The sequence below is a fragment of the Leptodactylus fuscus genome, chromosome 4 (genome assembly GCF_031893055.1).
Source record: "Leptodactylus fuscus isolate aLepFus1 chromosome 4, aLepFus1.hap2, whole genome shotgun sequence".
Lineage (NCBI taxonomy): Eukaryota > Metazoa > Chordata > Amphibia > Anura > Leptodactylidae > Leptodactylus > Leptodactylus fuscus.
Window position 1 is genome coordinate 119,781,401 of NC_134268.1, and position 19,335 is coordinate 119,800,735.

Genomic DNA, 19,335 nt, shown 5'->3' on the forward strand with positions numbered 1-19,335 from the left:
ACTTTCATGTATGAGTTATAGTACATCTGTCAGGCCATGTCAGCATTGATCTTCAACCACTTTTCTAAAAGTAGCAAATAGGTTGGAAAGTGAAGATAGTGCCACATTTTTTGAATCAATAAAAATGTTATTATTTTAGTAAATTCCCCCCAAATTCTGTATTCATGCTAATTGTGAACAGACAACATGGCCTTGGCATGAGAGAAGAATAAGCTTTACCTTCAGCAAAGATAACACAGACAGAGCTGAAAAATACACACCTTACATTACAGGAGAGAAGTTTCCATTACCAGTCAAGAGAAATGTCAGGTTGAGGTTCCTGCCAAGGTTAATGTAATTCTGTATAACGGAGTCAATCTGAAGAGAAAAATGACATGAAAGCCTAAACCCGACCTCTTGGCTGCTGCTCATTAATGATTGCTATTGTCAGAATAAGCCTGTAAACACTTTTGTAATGATTTTATTTTACAATAGTTCCACACTATAACTCTTTATTATTTTTTCCACTGTTATATTTCGTCAGTTATCCAACACAGATCACATCGAACACAAATGAGGTCTAAAGTTTGAGTCACAGCAGACCACAGCTCCACATAAAGACAAATCTTCAATGTTGTGTTGACCTGCCAGGAAAAGAGACAAAGATAAACAGCACAGCAAACATGTACCTGCAATGCACCGCTTGCCTATTAAATATTAACGGCTTCATGTACATTTACATTAATGAAGCAGCAGTGGCTAGGAATTCCACTGTTGCTTTTTGGCGCTGCCGTCAATGGAAGAAGCCGAAAAACCATGCGTCTAGGATGGACAATGAAGCAACCTCAAACTCCTCTCTACAGTGACCTGAAGATGATTGCTCATCAGTCTTGAAGCATGACTTTAACACGACATTCTGTGCCACGCACCTTTCTTCTTCCATGTCTTCCAGTGTAAACACTTCTGAGCATAAATAAATTAAGTCTTTCTGTCAATCACATTCTTAAACTGAAGCTGTAGTAGAAAAAGACAGATGGGTGATGTATGATGTACAGCACTGAGGAGATGGCATAGTGATTTATTTCTTAAATATATATAATTTTTCTCTCGGTGAGGTGGTTTCCTTCCCCTTGTCTTGAAGTCTATTCCTCAGGGTGGTATTTGTCAACCATCAGACACTGGTGGGGTAACCCAACCATACTTCTCATGGGTCTTCACCAAACTCTTAAATGTTGCCTCTGCCTCTTTGCGGCTGAAGGCTTTTTTAGATTTTCCAGCTTTCCTGCAGATACGACCCTATGGGAACAAAAATATGGAACACTGTCAATAAACTTCAAATGATTCATGGTGCTGAATATTTAACATGACACTGTCTAGGCATCTCTATGAATCAATGTAATAAAACAGAATGTGAGTAATGTTTGAAAGGCTTCCAATTCTAAAGTGATCCACATAAACCTCGCTTCTGCAAATGTTCTTCAAATGTATCAAATGATGTATATTCTGAAAGTGAGATTCACTGCAGGAGATTAGGAGCAAGGATTTACATTTAGAATAGGTTTAACGTATAGAAAAATGTAACTACTACATTCCAAACCTATATTACTGAACTGGAATCAAGACAAGCTCATGTCCCAACACAACTAACATAAAACCTATATTACTGAACATAACACCTATAGTATATTCATATCTGTATTAAAGTAATTTTATGGATGAAAGAGTCCTCTATAATGGGTGAAGTGATGGGTATCATAACAGACACCTAATAGACTCCATTACAGTCAAAGCAATCTGTCAAGCTTTAGGGTGTTCATCAATAGATGGATCTGCCCTTATTGTTATTTCTGTTGTGTTCCTATGATAGAACAGAGAAATGGAAAGAATGATGCTGGTGTGAGCATATCCTTAGATTTATTGTGACATCCCAAAACAAATCCTTTGGTTGCAGATATGAATCTACATTCTGTAAAGATCAATCATTATGGTAAGGTTAGGTTCATGCCTGAGCCTTATCTCCACTCGGGGAACCCGTTCCCCATCCCAAACCTGGAAGACCCCATTATAGCCAATGATGTCCGTGGGAAACCGAAACGTAGGTGGGAATGTCTCTACCTGTCCTTTATATAGCAGTGCCAGCAGATTTAAGGGGTTAAAACTGGTGACAATATTCCTTTAACTGTACAGCCCATAACCAAACAGTACTACCTGAAGTTCAATTGATTTCACTAATAGTATATCAGGGAACAACTCATAAAACATGCCCAAGTACATCTGTATCAGGTTTCAAAAGCAATACAACGTTTGCAGTATATTTTCTATATAGCTATGAATTTCCAACCATGCATTAGGTAATCGCAAAACACACACCCATGTATAGCTTTTAAGAATAATCTGCACAACAAGAAAATGAAGGCTTCTACTTATATTTCCATACTATGCTCCCAAAATATCTGAATGTGAGATTTTATAGAAAAAACACAATAAAATCAACATCAAATGAAAGCTATAGAATGCAGGTTCTGGGTTCATAAAACAGATCTAAAAAAAAGTCTCACATTAGCTACCATAGGCGAGGTTGTAGTTTTAGATCAGCAGGGGTCCAAGTCTTGACAGAGCTGCTTATCAGCTGCTTGAAGGGGTGACAGTGCTTTCATTGTTTGAAGGGAGTCAATGATCTCCCCCAATCATAGAAAACTGCCACCACCATTTTCCAGAGCACATTAGTGTGGTAAACATCATACTTTTATGAAAAAAAACAACTTTAAAGTCTTATGAAAATGAGGAAGTTGGTGCAATGAAGTGCAAGAGCCCCTTCAAATAGCCAATCAGCAGGAGTTCTGAAAATTGGCCACCCTACAATCTATATTGATAAAAAAAACACCTTGAGGCTAAGACCCCATATAGTGGGCTGGTACAGAAAAGTGCTGTGGGGAAAAATGCAGAGGCAACACATCAGTTTTTTCCGCAGTGCTTTTCACAGAAAGTCCGAAGAAGATTCCTCTGCAGACCTTCTGCTTCCATTATACCTATAAGGAAACAGCTGAGGTTTCCATAGATATAATTGACATGCTGTGATTTCCAAAACAGTTTTGGAAATCGCAGTGTGTCTGCTGACAGTATTTTTCTACAATGTGTGGATGGGATTTTCGTTCACAAAGACATGAGGGCTTAATGTTTGCGGGACAAATTGTTCTTCGTAATGGTACCATTTCTTTTTTTTTTTTAACTGTAATTTTTATTGAAATTTTTGAATAAAGGAACAGGAAAAACAAAAAGGGAAAGGCGGATAGCCAATCCCCACAATTTACAAAGAATCAAACAGCACAAAAAGAGATTGCACTCTTCCAGTTTCTAGCTATGAGAGTTTTCGTAATGGTACCATTTATTAATCTGTACAATGTACTGGGAGGCTGGAAAAAAATTCTGAATGAGGTAGCATTGGAACTCTGTTGTAGCCATCACTCTCTTTGGTGAAAGAACAGCAGGATATTCAGACAGATGCTTATGACTCAAATTCAGGATTCTAAACAGACAGTAGCAGACTATGGCCTGGTTCACATCTACATTTGGGCGATTCTGTTCCCCTCTCTCCATTTTTCGTGCGGAAAAATGAACCCCATTAAAGTCCATGGGGTCCGCCGGTTTCTGCTTTTTTTTATGTGGATTACTTTTCTATTCAGGGGGTCCCCAAGCGGACTTCCCAAATGGAAACCCATGCGTAGATGTGAACCGGGCCTAAGCCACTGCTTTAGAACAGCTTTGGCTTGATTATGTTTATGAAACAGGTGACCAAAAAGACTTGAGATTTTCAAATCAAACTTTCATGGAAGGTCTTAAAGAGGACCTTTCATGTCCTCGGGCACATGTGGTATTATATTATAAGAGCTATCGGTGCCTTTACTGTAGCTCTTCTGTGTCAGAAGGGCATTTGTGACAGTCTGTGAGGAATGCCCATCCTGACAGTAGAATCCATAGTGCTGTACTGTCAAAGTGGGGCGTTCCTTACTGCACAGCCATGACGCTGAGAGGTGAGAAAAGCTACCCCCCCAGTACTAGTCTATGGACGAGTACTGTCAGGAGTGGGAGGGGGTGTTCCTCACAGCTCAACGTCATCTCTGTCACCCCCACTGACAATACAGCGCTATGGACTCTACTATCAGGAGGGGCATTCCTCACAGACTGTCACGAATGCCCTTCTGACACTGAATTCAGCGCACTATCAGCTTTCCAGCGTTATATAATACCGCATGTGCCCGAGGACATGAGACTGACTGGGGAATCTGCAAGTTCCATGAGCCAGTAGCCATAGCTAAAGGGGTTGTGCTAGATTTGCAACAAAAGAAAACGATCCTAATTGCAGACCAGCAACGGAAACAAAATGGCAAATTTCAACCACAGAAACAATTAAGAAAACAGATTCCACAGATATGTCTGTAGTGAACAGTTGGAATTATGCGGAGAAATTATGGAATTAAATGTCCTAAAACATGTAACCCTAAGACTCCCCTAATCCCACAATGAAGTGCTGGTGATCCTGTGAATTCCTGTGCAACACAACCTCTTGATATTTCTCCAGATTCACAATTGATGGTTACTACAAAATGTCACGATACTGGAGAAAATAGATTTTTGATGTTTTAAGTGCTATGCATGCTTTCATAGACTTTTCTTCTGATTTCCCGCATATTTACACCCCCCCCCCCCGCCCCGTAGATTCCCTTTGCACACTGTTGGCTTTAGGCCAACTAAAGGAAACTGTCAATGTGCCGAATCACCCTGTTTGGCTACATGATGTCCCTTTTTATTTATAATAAATGTCCTTATCACTGCTCTATTTACAATTTTCTACTTTATTTGTCCTCTAGGGGACGGACAGCGTTTGCTATCAGGATAAAAAGGTGTCAGTATACAATCAGTATGTGCACCAGTCAATTTTAAAGTCTCAAAAGGAGGGATGGCATACTGATGTGTGAACCAAGCCTTAGATAAAGGGCCCTTTCAATACCTCATTGTACCCACCCAACCTTCCAAATGACACATAACCACAGAGCGGTAAATGCAGTATCTGTGATCATTGCAACTGTGCCAATCCAATGTTATCTTGCTAGGCCATTGTATTTCATCAGGTACAAAACATCGAAAACCTGAATGGATAGGGATAATTTAAAAATACCCTGTACCCGCTACTTCAATGGTATTGAGAACATTTCTTGGCCTAGCCAGTTATTGCCGTCCTTGGATTATAAAGCTGTTCTATCTGATTGCTTGAAGTTGTAAAATGTTTGTCTCCAAACAGAAGCTTTAGAAGCATTCAATCACCTCAAACAGACACTGGTCTCCGTCCCAGCACTTGGCATGCCAGGCTTCACATAACCTTTCACACTACTCTGACATGAATCAAAAGGTAGTTCCACACGTGTGTCACGCAGAAACATGGTGGGCGTATGAGACCAATAGCCTACCACTCCCCCTTACTAGACAGTGCTGCTCAAGCTCAGCCGACCTGCTTCAAAGCAATAGCAGTTGCTGTCGATCTAGTCCAGAAGTCAGAGGATTTAATCCTACAACATCCTCTCACATTGCAAGTCCCACATGCAGCTGCAGAGCTCTTACACACTACAAAATTCAAGCACCTTTCACAGGCAAGAATGAAGGCCTCAGATTACACCTCAAAAGTGTACAGTTATAAACCCAACCACGCTGATGTCATGGGATCTAGAAAAGGAGAGAGTAGTAGAAGAAGTAGAGGCAAAGCATGATTGTCACAAATTGATAATTGCTGAAAACAAAGGGATTTTCAAATGTTACTGAAACACCATTAACTAAACCTGATGCTGAGTAATTTGTAGATTGATCCAGATGGTGGAGTGAAGAATAAGGATACTTTGTCATCGGATATGAGGTAATCCAAAATGGTAAGGTAGTTGTGCCACATCCATTCCCATTCTCTGCAGCAGCACAAGAGGTGGAAATGAAGGATCTCATTGATGCATGTACATTGTGGAAAGGACTGAGAATTGCTCTAAAAATTCCAGGTATGTTTTTGGAGTAGCACATGATTTTGGTATTATCTGGAAAACAAGGGGGTTTCTGACATTCTCAGGCAAACTAATAAAAAATGCAGAAGTTTTGACAAATTTACTGAGCTATTAGCAGAGGTTGCCCTAATTAAAGTAACCGCTCACACCAAAGATAATGAGCCACAGTCTGTTGGAAATCCACAAGCAGACCAGGCAGCCATAGAAGCAGCTGCTATTCCAGTGCTATTCATATGTCTACTGACAGTCCCAGATGAAGCCCTCCTGACAGAGTTAACACCTCAGGACAAAAAGGTATGGCTGGAGGATGGGGCTGCACAAGCAGCAGGACCCTGGCAGGTAAATGGCAGAACCTACCTACCAAGAAGTTTATATCCTATGATGGCTGAAATGGCCCATTGGCCAACACATTTATCAAATGGGACCATAAGCACTTTGGTCCAACAACATTGCTTTTCAGACTTTCAGTGACAAATTTGTTAAAGGTTACCTTTAACAAAGACAAGACAACTTTTGCACAGGTAAATGTCCTAGTGCTTTGGCATCTCTGATGACTAAAACTAGCAGAGACTGACCTCCAATAGGACTTGAAGGTCTGCACATGTGCAGTGGACCATAGTATAGCCATTCCCTTTCTACAGCCCCCAGCATTCTCGATGCATGCATGGCGAGTTGTCCTACACGCCGGCCGGCTCATTATCTATGCCCAGCGCTGCTTCACACGTGCATGCTGATTAGCAACCGCTGACCCCCATCTAAGGTCAGTCTCTGCTACCTGGATATGTTTCTATTGTGTGTATCTACATTCAATCACTGTTTCTACGTTAACTAATGGTCTTCTGAATATATCCAACATGCATTTAAACTGTTATTTTTTTAGTGATACTCACTGTTGAGCACCAACGGTAGTGTGAACGCTCCCTAACTCGTACCTAAAGTTCTACTGCTCCGTAGGTTACTCTAACAGATGAATGATTCGTCACGTGACTCTTCCTATCCAATCATCTATTACTCTAAGTTTCATTCATATATTTCGGTCACGTGACTCTTCCTATCCAATCACCTGTTACTCTAAGTTTCATTCTTGTATTTTAATATGAATACTTTTCTCTATTCTACGCTGTCTTACCTACTAATTTAACTTGTCCTGATAACTCTTTCCTTAATATTAAATCCTTCTTGCTCCCTAATTGATGGTATCTACTAAAAGAAACATAACCTGGTTGTTTCTCAAATCTCTAGATTGCCTAATAAATAAGCATCAAATCTGTTCTCATGTTCATGCCATTTTGGTTTCGACTATTAAATTTGAAAATATGATTTTAAAATCTGAGGCGCTACTAGTGAATTCAGTAGAGTTAATCACATATCTACATAATTTGCATTTCATAGTACCACATCCTGTGAAACCTGAGTTACTTCTACATGAGTTTGAACATGATCTAATGGGTAAGTAGCTCGGAGATAATAAATTCCTCAGGGTAGTACATTTTTTAGCTACACAATGAATACCTTTTTGTAATATTTTATCTGTAACTGGGTCAGTTTGCAAGATAGGTAAATTTCTTTTTATAATTTCTGAAATTTTATTGTATTCCAAACTGTATGCTGTAGAGAAAATAATTTTGTTATTTATATCTTCCTTATCCTCTTCATTACGATCATTCAACAGGTTAATTCTCTCTCTTAATTCTACCTTTTTTAAAGTTCTAACAAGTATCCAGTTCGGATAACTTCTAACTTTAAGTCTCCCCACTGTTTCTTTAGGATGCCTTCACACAATGTAACGCTCTGCTCATTTTGTCCATTTTACACGTGTAAAAATACACGTGTAAAATGTAGTAAGCCATTGAGTTCAATGGCTTACGTGCGTATTTTTGCGTGCGCAAAATAATGCGCACGAAAAAAAGCACGTTAAAAAAAGCCATTGAACTCAATGGCTAACTATATTTTACACGTGTAAAATGGACAAAATGAGCGGAGCGTTACATCGTGTGAAGGCTCCCCTACTTAGTTTTTCATATTCTTCCTTCTTACTACAAGTTCTTTTTGTTCTCACCAACTCTCCTACTGGAATGCTTTTCAACATATGTTGTGGATGACAACTATTGCCCCTTAGGATTGTATTACCCGCCGATGGTTTTCTAAACAGAGTTGTGGATACTAATCCTTCATCCTCTGCACTTGTGAGCCTCACATCTAAAAAACTAATAGATTCTTGTTCATGAAGATAAGTAAACTTAAGACCCAACATATTATTATTTAGATACTTAATAAATTCTGGTATGGGCACTACATTACCAGACCAGAACGTTAGAGACATGATAGGTATAAAAACACAACAAAAGATTAGGAGTAAATCTAGGTTGAGTTAAAGTAAGAATTGGGATCGGTGAAGTTATGGAGTGTTCTTTTGAATAGAAAAAGAGTTGAGTTGAATGGGGGGAGAAGTTTGAATCAACTTTATTTAAAAACGGACATAGAGATTAATGATAGAATGACGTTCAGATGTTAAGAGGAGTTCCCTAATAGGTATATAAGACTGATCGAACAGAAGATAAAGTAGGCTATGACTAAGGGGTAGGAGTACCCATAAACGCATCAGCCATATGGGTTTTTTATCACTTTTGTGTGTTTTCACCTTCACTTTTTGGATTATTTTGATATTTTGTATACCCGATTTTAAAATGATATATTAAAAGTTAAATTTTAAAGCGTATTCCAGGAGTGCGGACCAATTTTGTATGAACTTTACCAAACACCCTTTAGCTGCCTGGCTGGGACATACCTGTCTTCCCAGATCACACCCTTCACTCTCTTACATAACCGATCACCGACTCTACTAACAACTAAACGCCATTTTACTCATAATTTCAACAATGATTTGTACAATAGTTATTAATTATTATAGATTTATAACCTATTATGTATCTTTATTAAGTTTTATTAAGGGTTTTTTCCATTAACAAGGGAGGGGGGTCAACAAGGTAAAAATATAACACAAAACGTGAGGTGCGCAGGCCTCTCCAAAAAGAAAAGAAAAAGAAAATACATTTGTGGAGCGACGGGTACCCCTGGCCAGCAAAACATAATATGCAAATATCATGGTAAAAAGATGAAGCCGTATAGGCAATGCAATGGACATACAACAAAGGAAAAAAGGGGGGGGAAAGAGACAAATCAAGGAATAACCAAACGAGACAAAGAATCCCATCACCTCCCAAAATCCCTTCCTCTATTTTGTTCCATAAGGGGCTCCACCACTTGTGTCATAGTCTCTAACGCGGTAATAGAGAAAACACTACATATATTTTCATTCAGATTATACAGTGAGACTGCAGAAAAGGTCTGAATCATGTCCCTTATACAATACAAAGAGCTTGCTGGATTTCCACAGGAGATAATATTGTCATCCGCATACATTGTTAATAACTATCTTTCCCCATTCAGAGGAATTCCCGACATCCTTGTATCTGTCCTTAGGGTGATTGCTAATGGCTCTATTAGAACACTAAATAGTAGGAGCTTTGTTGAGTTCCATTTGTTATTTAAAAGCGATCTGATAAGTAGGTTCTTGTCATAGGCAGCGGATTGTGCTACCACACCAATATGGCTTGAGGCTGCCTATAAGGATTATATCTCAGCAGATTCCCCAGTCTTCACTCTTTAAACCCTATATAGGGATTTGGTTTTTGCAGTATGCTGCCTCCTGAAGTGGTAATGATTTGGTAGCAGCTGAACAGTCAGGACAGAACTATGGTACTGAACACCACATACACAAGATAAGAAAAAACAGAATGTGACCAAAGAGTAAAAACATGGCAGACAGGTTAACAGGTTAAAATGAGAGAGATGAGCTATCGTTTTCCTTGTCGCATCTCTTGTTTGCCATTCCGGCATAGGTAATAAGTCCCAATTGATCATGCAAAATCAAAGCTCCCATAACAGCCTTCATTTAATTGTCCAAAAAACTTAATATCGCTAGGTTTTGCCAATAATTTGCCATTGCTTTTTATTGTCTTCTGTGATAAGATATTGTGATAAGACACTGTTGCAGTTTAACCAATTGCAGAACTTTGGGTTAACTCTACTACTTCTGTATGCTATTGTATGCCTGACATATCATGTTTAGATTGTGGCAGTGGGTAAAAGTCAGTTCTCTACCTGTTATACTCAGTTTTTTGATTAGAGAAATACCCTAAATGTGGCCCTAACCTTGTGCCTGGAAATATGGCAGAAGTGAAAGAGAACCAGGTATATTTGAGACCTAAAGGAGCCTTCACACGAAGTAAACACACGTATCACATTGAAAGCAATAGGTAAAAAAGCCTCCCATTGATTTCAATGGGGAGCGCGCGTATGTCGGCACCCATAGAAACCAATGGGATCTGTATTAACGCCGCTCACTGTGAACGAGTTTACATTCAGAATGAGTGGAGCGTTTACTCCGTGTGCAGGCTCCTGGAGGCTTTTTTACCTATTGCTTTCAATGTGATACGTGCGTATGCCGGCATCCATTCAAGTCAATGGGATCTGTTTTTTACGCCGCTCACTCTGAACGAGTTTTACGTTCAGAATGAGCGAGCGTAAACTCAGTGTGCAGGCTCCCTGATATGTTTATTTACACTGCACTGGCAGGAAATTGGTAAGGCTCTGGGGTAAATTTAAAAAAAAACGGAACCCCAAAATATTACCCAGTTTTAAAAAACTACTCCCATCAACAAATTTATCAAAGGGTATAGTAAGCATTTTGAGTCCAAGAATACTTATCAAAAATGAATATGTAAAGGGAAAATATAAATTTGGAAAGGAAATATGCCATTTTAGTGCCTAACTTGTTATGACCATTTTGTAGTAACAGACTCTGTTGTACTCCCAACTATGTCAGTTGTATATGTGGTCTAGACTACTGTTCTCAACACACCTGGATAAATTCCTTGGAGGGGTGCAGTTTTCAAAATGGTTACATGTTAGGAGATTCCACTCTACTGGTATTTCAGCAAATGTGGTATGACAGCCAAAAACCAAATGTCTAAATCTACTCTAAAAACCAAATACTGCTGCTCTGTTTCTGTGCCCAGCTGTGTGCCCAAACAGCAGTTTAGACCTACGTATGGCAGAGTTGACAAGTGGGGTATCCCAGGTATAACAGTGCCATACATGTGGGCTTTAACTGCTGTTTGGCTATATAGCAGGATGCAACAAGGAAGGAACGTATTTTAGTTTTTTGATCCCCTGTCACATTTGCAGAGCCCCTCAAGTGTCCTCTTGAAGGGCCCGTGCACACGGAGTTAATGCGAGCGCATTTTAGCATAATACACGTGTATAGAATACACATGTAAAAATAACACTCCCAATTGACTTCAATGAAATTTTTTACACGTGTGTAAAAAAACGAGTCAAAATATGCGCCAAAAAACGCGACGCGTATTTTGATGCGTTTTTTACACGTGTAAAAAAATTTATTGACGTCAATGGGAGTGTAATTTTTAATGTGTATTCTATACATGTGTATTATGCTAAAATGTGCTCGCGTTAACACGGGCCCTAAGATGTCAACCCTTCCCATAATGCTTCCAGTGCCTGTGGGAGCCAGAACCACTTGATTGGGTAAGAACCTCTTTGTTTGTGGAAAAACTGGGTAGTAAGTCAAGGGTCTCATAATGAGGGATGCTAAATGTGTAGTTAGTAGCCTGAAGGCTGAGGGTTCATTTTGTGCTGTGTTTTACATGCTGTTTTGCTGTAAGGTCAAATTCACTGTGTTGGAGTGAGAATTTACTGGAAGTTTCCAATGCACCATGAGCTAAAATAACCCCAAAACTGTCACACTATATATATGAACTTGTCAAAGAGAGAGAAAAATCTGTGGAACTCACCAAAGTATAAATGATATGTCAGTATTTCTGTAAATTGCCAACTTTCTGCTTTTGGCTTGATTATATATTTATATACCTTGTTGCAATAACTTGCTCTGTAAAAGTGTGAGCCATTTTGGGGCAGAGTATACGTGGATCACATCTGACTAAAGAGGCCGCCATGCCCCAGATTTATTGCTATTATACAGTAGCTTCTTAGGCAGGATTGCACACAAACGTGTGATACCCACAAGCCATGAATGACCACCATAGTCAGTGCATAGGCGACACACGTGTTACACCCATGCATTGGCAATGCCTCTATGGCCCGATCATTCAATGGATAGTAGCCGCGGAAGCATGGCTGCAAAATTGGACAAGAAAAGGACTCGGACTGTTGGCCTGCAAACAGGACTGTGTAATTCATGTTCATGTGTGTTGGCCCACAAAAATGAATGGGTCGGTGCGCTATCTGGAAAAAACCTGGATAGCACACTGATCTTGCACACAGTTGTCAACAAGGGGCTTTGGGGGAATGAATATGACGTTGTTCCAGTTGCTTGGATACAGCGCCGATGCCTCCTTGTGTAATGGCACGCTCTCCTTACTTCATTAGGCTGCTGCAAATGTATTCTTCTATGTTTACCCCTGAACATAGGAGCGAGACGAGAGTAACGATGCGGGAGGAGTTGGGATGTAAGGCACAGCTGTACTGTAGAGTCCTCAGCTGAGTCTGTGGTTTGAGTAAGCACTCAGTGTATGAAACAGCTGTTATCCATGCTGGATTTTCATCTTTTTATGGCATAGTATTCTTCTCCATCCCCGAAGATTCTAAAGTATGATAGAATAAAATTTTTATACTTTGGTGAGTGCTAGGTTTTTTTTTCTTTCTTTGATAAGTTTGATATCTTGATGGACTTTACTTTTCAGTATTAAGCACCACCTAACGTGAATATGTGAGACACCTCTGAGCATTTCCCAGTCTATATGAACATAAGAACGCTAGTAGTAGCCAATCTCGTTTGTTTTTACCTATATACTGTGTGCGTATGAGCCTACCTAATGCAAAAATAATGGTGTTTATTCCCTATGGTGAACACCTAGTTTATTTATTTATTATGTATTTTCATAAAATGGCAGCTTATCCAGGATTAGTGGTAAAACATAATAAAACCAACATAAATATGGTATCGCCATAATTGTAATAACACACTGGAAAAAGTTGCCATTTCATTTTTAATGTACAGTGAACACCAAAAAAAAATACAAAAATAATGATAAAATAAAAGCTAATTATTATATCCTAAAATGATGGCAACTAAAAGTATAATTTGAAGTCCTTATATCACCATATTGACAGAAAAATAAATCATATCAGAAAAATAAACTTATCAATTTTGGAAGGCGGAGATGGAACATATGAAAATAGTTGTCTAACCTTAACCACTTCCGGGCCGCCCATAGACTATATACATCCGGGAAGTGGTTGCCTAGTTCTGACAGGAAGTACCGGTACGTCCAGTCAGAACACAGTAGCTGCACAGAGATCGTGCAGCTACTGAAGCTGGGAGCGGCTGTAACTTCAGCCGGAGCTCCCAGAGAGAAGACAGGGAAGATTTATTACCTCCCCTGCCTTCTCGATCGCTGTGTATACGGCGCTCAATGAACGCTGTATACACAACTATGGACGCTGCCATAATTCAGCTGCCCTCTGACCCGGCGGTCACGTGATCCGCCGGGAGCAGCGTCTTCCAAGAGCTGCTGGGTCCTACAGGACCCAGATCAGCTCAGTAAGCTGTATATACAGTGTGCAGGAGGCTGTATGTCTCCTGCATCTGGGGTTAAATGTAGCAGCCCCAGTTATAGGAGAAAGCCTCCAGTACAAAAAAAAAAAAAGTGATCAGATGTCCCCAAAGGTCATTTATCACCTTATGGGGACGCAATCTGAAAAAAAAAAAAAAAAAAAAAAATTAATAAAAAAGTTAAAAAAATGTGAATAAAATAATTTAAAAAAATTAACAATACGCTAATAAAACGCTGTTATTAAAGGTTATAGCCCCACCCCCAACGACACCCTACAAAATAAAAGTTACCGTAACGGAGAGGAAAAACTATATTATAAAGTTTTTCAGTGACACTTGGTTATTAAATAAAAATAAATAAATAATAAATTGAAAACCAGACACAATTTCCCTCCTATTTTGTTTATATTTTCCCGGATATAAAAAAAAAATTATCATACATTTGAAAATAAAAACATCATAAAAATAAAGCCCTATGTGTCCCCGAAAAAAGACGCAAAAATTAGTTGACTGAGACATACCAGAAAAATGTTACAGCCCTCAAAACCTCACATACAAAATAAACCTAAAAATGTGTCTGGTCCTGGAGCACAAATTGGCCTGGTACGGAAGTGGTTAAAGGGAGTTTGTCAGCAGGAAAATCAGTATCAAACGAATGACAATACCTTGTAGGGCTGCTTCAGTACTTTCCAAAGATGCCTTTCTTATTTTGCATTGCAGGTCTAATTTTATGAGATTCAGTGTCTTTTTTTCTCATGCAAATTAGCTGAAAGGGGGCAGTAGTTTGGAGCAGTTATCTAGAGTAGAAGTTCCAGTTGAAGTTCCAGCAGGAGAAGAAACTTTTCAGCTAATCTGCCTAAGAGTAAAACAGATTTTCATGAAAATTGAGCTGTAAAGCAGAATAAGACAGACATTTTTGGAAAATAAAGAGGTTGTCCTATAAGGCACTGTCAGTAGTTTGATACCAATTTTCCTACTGTACTGTAACACTCAAACTAAGCTACGCAGTTAAGGGCTTAAGGAACGCTTACAGGTGAAATGCACCACAAATTAAATCTGGTTACATTTCAGTACAAGTTATTCTTTTTCATTAATTTTTAATGAACACCTCATATACTTTACTATCCTACTTCTGAGTTTATAGGAAACCATCCCACTTATAAAGTAGTATGAGGCCATGAATGTAATTCCTTGTGTTTTAACAGGTATCAAGCACTTAGCCTATTTTTAGATGTACAAATCAAAGCTACCTAAACACGGGCTAATTATACAAATACATACAAGACCTGGGGCTACAAAACTGCTACATACACCATAATTAAAAGGACATAGAAAATCTAAAAGTAACCCACACAAAATAGGCTCCCTAGTGGTAAGATAGAGTGCATGTTATAGGCCCATTGCTCCAACCATCAAAACAGGCAAACGCTTAAGTCACAAAGTTAGCTATATTAATCGTTATGCTATCAACTAACTACAACAGCTAGTATACAAATAAATAAAGGAGGGGATAGCAGTAAATAATATACAGACTAATAGGGCATAACGCGCCACAACACACATTTCCCCAAAAACTTTGTCCAGTGGTATTTTTAGTTGTCAATATAGACAAAGAATCTTCATAGTAGCTACTTAAAGACATTATTGCATCGAGGGAATGTCAAACATGTGAGAGTGACCTGTGTTTTCTTAATAGGACATGCCTTCATCTAATAATGTAACTAATATTTTGAAACAACTGTTCTAAATCACCAAGTGAATGGTTCATGAACTTATATCTGATGGATTATATTTACAATAATGAAATCTCTGCTTTCTAATGAAGATTCGCAAAAAACGTTGAGAAACTTTTCAATGCCTCAACAGTATTAGAATACTAGAAAAGCTTCTGTTGTAGCTGAATCATTTCTGAAGATAAGAAGCCAAGGACATTTGCAGCATCAATTACTTCTCTGAAATTTGTTTTTGCTTACCTTAAAAATCTATTCCATATAGGTCAGTTCATTATTCCTGCTAAATGTGCATAGGTTTCTAAAAGACCCATTCAGCACAGAAATTTTAGGAACAAATCTTGCATGTTAACTTACCCTTAAAGGTGCTCTATCATTGGGAAAACTCATTTTTAACTAAACATATACTTGCATAGCCTTTGGAAAGGCTATTCCACACATACCTTTCGCATATTAATCCCCTCAGTCATTTTTGAATGAGCCCGTTTTATGCATGGGCTAATTGGCCAGCAATGAGACCCGAAAGTCTCAGTGAGCACTGTCTGCTGTGTGTGTGAGAGCAGAGAGGCTGCTTCTACTGACTCATCAGCCTTCCCTGATCTCACACACATAGCAGAGAGTGCTCACTGAGCCTTCCGGTGCTCATTGCTGGCTAATTAACATGTGAATTAAAACGGGCTCATTCAAAAACCACTGAGGGGATTAACAAACAAAAGGTATGTGTGGAATAGCCTTTCTAAAAGCTATGCAAGTATATGTTTAGTTAAAAATGAGTTTTCCCAATGATAGAACCCCTTTAAGGCCTGGTTTACATCTGTTTTTGGTATTCTGTTTGGTGAGTCCACTTGGGGCCCCCCGAACTGAATAACGAACGCATTAAAAAGTGGTGAGCAATAAAAGTAAACAGATACTGTAGACTATAATGGGGTCCATGTTTTCTACGCTGTGTCCAAAGTACTACAATGTTTCCGCAACCTTTTCCTACGTGTGAACATAACCTTAGACATCTGTAAATAATCATTTTTATATGTTGAAAGGTTTCCTGCGTATTAAATCACAGGTGACTTTTCCCCAGGTTTCAACACCTAAGCACTGTCCCCTCTGCAACCGTTTGCGTCTACCTATCATACTATTATGCCGGATTTAAGTCTGCACTTAAAATATGGCACCAGTTCTCTGCTGTCTAAAACAGAAGAGCAAGAGCATTCAGTACATCTGAGGCCCCCCGATTCCCCTTCGTGTCCTCTTTCCACTTGCCCCAGCCCTTACTTCTCCAATTACATTTACAAGACAAAATTGTGTGAATCGTCCATTGTGACAGGTAAAAGCCTTCTGAAACTACCTGGGTCTGTCATTGGAAGATAACTATTGAGTTCTTGCCTGTGGCCAGCCTCATTAGTTATGCAGTGATTCTCCCAGAGATTGCAATACAGGGACAAGTGATTTAATGGTTGTTCAAGGCCAAATAAAAAAATGCAATTAATAAAAATGCATTAATAAAATACATGAAAAAATAAAAGTTCAAATCACAAAGCCTTTCCCTGAATCACAATTAAAGATAAACAAAAAACAACAAGCAAATTACTATCCCTGCATCTGCAACCACAAAAACATTATGTATTATACACTGTCTAACAATATGTATTTGGGAACCTGTTTTAGAATAGAAACAACAATTCTTCATATTCAATAGTTGGTAGAGCCTCCATGAGCGGCAATTACAGCCTCAACCCTGCGGGGCATCCTTTCCACAAGTCCTTCTATGACGGCTAGTGGTATTTTATTCCATTTGGCTTGGAGAAGACAGGCAAGTTCTTTCACCGATTTTGGATGGCTGCAGTTTTGGGGGTCTGACTCTGGGCAATCACTGTTCATCTTCCTCTTCGTAATCACATAGGCCACTGTCGATTTTGGGTAATTGATTTCGCTTGCTATGTCCCTTAAGGATCGACTTTCTGTGGTACCCCACAATTACCCCTTTCTCAAAATCGGACAACTCTGTACTTTGTGGCATCTTGCATGCGACTAATACCAATGCACTAATGCCAATGCTCTTTCCTATTTAATGGTGGAAAGTGTGACGTACATCACGACTGCAGATATGTGCATTTGCATGGCAGTCCAAACACTTACTGGTAGACAGTGTACAATACAGTAGGTAAAAAAGGCCAAAATATCCAAATTGCTGCTTAGTTTCTAAAAATTGAATCAAAGTGATCAAAGCGTCAGACATTACCCATAATGGTAGAAATAAAAACTACATCTTGTGTCACAAAATAGATACTTTATATACTAGTGCATCTCAATAAATTAAAATATCATCAAAAAGTAATTTTTTTTTTAGTAATTGAATTGAAAAAGTGAAACGCATATATTATACTGTGTCATTTTACAAACAGAGTGAACTTTTTTAAGATTTCTTTCTGTTAATGACTTTCGGGTTTTCCTTGGCTGTAAGCCATAATCAACATTATCTCAGAAAATTAGAATATTATATAAGACCAACAGTACAAAAATTATTTACAACAGAAATGTTGGCAAAATGAAAAGTATGTCCAGTAAATGTCCTCAATACTTGGTGGGGGCTCCTTTTGCATGAATGACTGTATCAATGCGGCAATGTGGCGATCAGCCTGTAGCACTGCAGAGGTGTTATGGAAGACCAGGTTGTATGATAGCAGCCTTCAGCTCTTCTGCATTGTTGGGTCTTGACAATAGCTCATAGATTCGCTATGGGGTTAAGGTCAGGCGAGTTTGTTGGCCAACCAAGCACAGTGATACTGTGGTTATTAAACCAGGTCTTGGTACTTTTGGCAGTGTGGACAGGTGCCAAGTCCAGTTGGATAATAAAAATTCCATCTCCAAAAAGCTTGTCGGCCGAGGGAAGCATGAAGTGCTCTAGAATTTCCTGGTAGACAGCTGCGCTAACTTTGGTCTTGATAAAATATAGTGGACCTACACCAGCAGATGACATGGCTCCCCAAACCATCACTGATTGTGGAACTTCACACTAAACCTCAAGCAGCTTGGATTGTGTATAGCGACCTCTCCACTCTTCCTCCAGACTCCGGGACTGCGATTTCCAAATGAAATGCAAAATTTACTTTCCTCTGAAAACACCTTTGACCATTGAGCAACAGTCCATAACTTGTTGATGATATGCTAATTTATTGAGCAGCTCTGTACATGGGAACATAAAAAGTTTGAGGTGTCAGAATGTGGCAGCTAAAATAATTTTTAAAGCTTTTAGATTTTTTTGGGAAGGAGCAAATGTAAGTGGGTATACGTGTAAATGTAAGCATAACAGAAGAGTATTACCCTATATTGTGAATGGTGAATGTGGCAATAAGAAACATCTCGTTCACTGTTTTTTTCACAAAGTAAGCAGATGTCTTATTTATTTATTTTTAGAGAGAATCCTTCAAAATAGGATCAAAATAGGTCAATGTGAATCCCAGTTGCCGGTAATTTATATACTTGAAAACTCTTATACAATGTTAAGTATCAAACAGGTCTCAGGTGGGAGGATAATGTCTTTTACTACTTGCCATATCACTGAAAGAATAATAATAGATGCTAGACAAAAGAGATAAAAATCATGGCTGAAAATCGATGGTTGTGGATATATTTCTACTCGTTACTGTGTGTTCTTAGGTCTTTTATTGATGAAGGGGTTAATTGTCTTCAGCCCACCAGGGTTCCATTAGGTTTGAATGCTGTATTCAAAGCCACATTATCAGCAAGACTAAGAGTACCTGAATGTCTCTAACTAGAAGAGAAGTAGAGGAGAATGCCTCCCAGCTTCACCTACACAGTGAGTGGCCTTGATCTGTTTTATCGCACACATATAATGAAGTGAAGCTTAGCTTCCTGCTGAAATCACTATGTGTCACTCAATAAAAGTTTTAGATAAGATTACAAAGAATAT

At 38.9% G+C, this 19,335-nt stretch overlaps 1 protein-coding gene across 1 annotated transcript in view; it reads right to left on the reverse strand.

Annotated features, from left to right (window-relative positions):
* Window positions 1–202: 202 nt before the first annotated feature.
* UBE2QL1 (ubiquitin conjugating enzyme E2 QL1) overlaps window positions 203–19,335 on the reverse strand; it is a 51,084-nt gene continuing 31,951 nt past the window's right edge. The window contains exon 2 of the mRNA XM_075271035.1: window positions 203–1,275. Within this exon, the coding sequence (XP_075127136.1) occupies window positions 1,144–1,275 (132 nt within the window). The 3' untranslated portion in view covers window positions 203–1,143. The remainder of the gene's footprint in view (window positions 1,276–19,335) is intronic.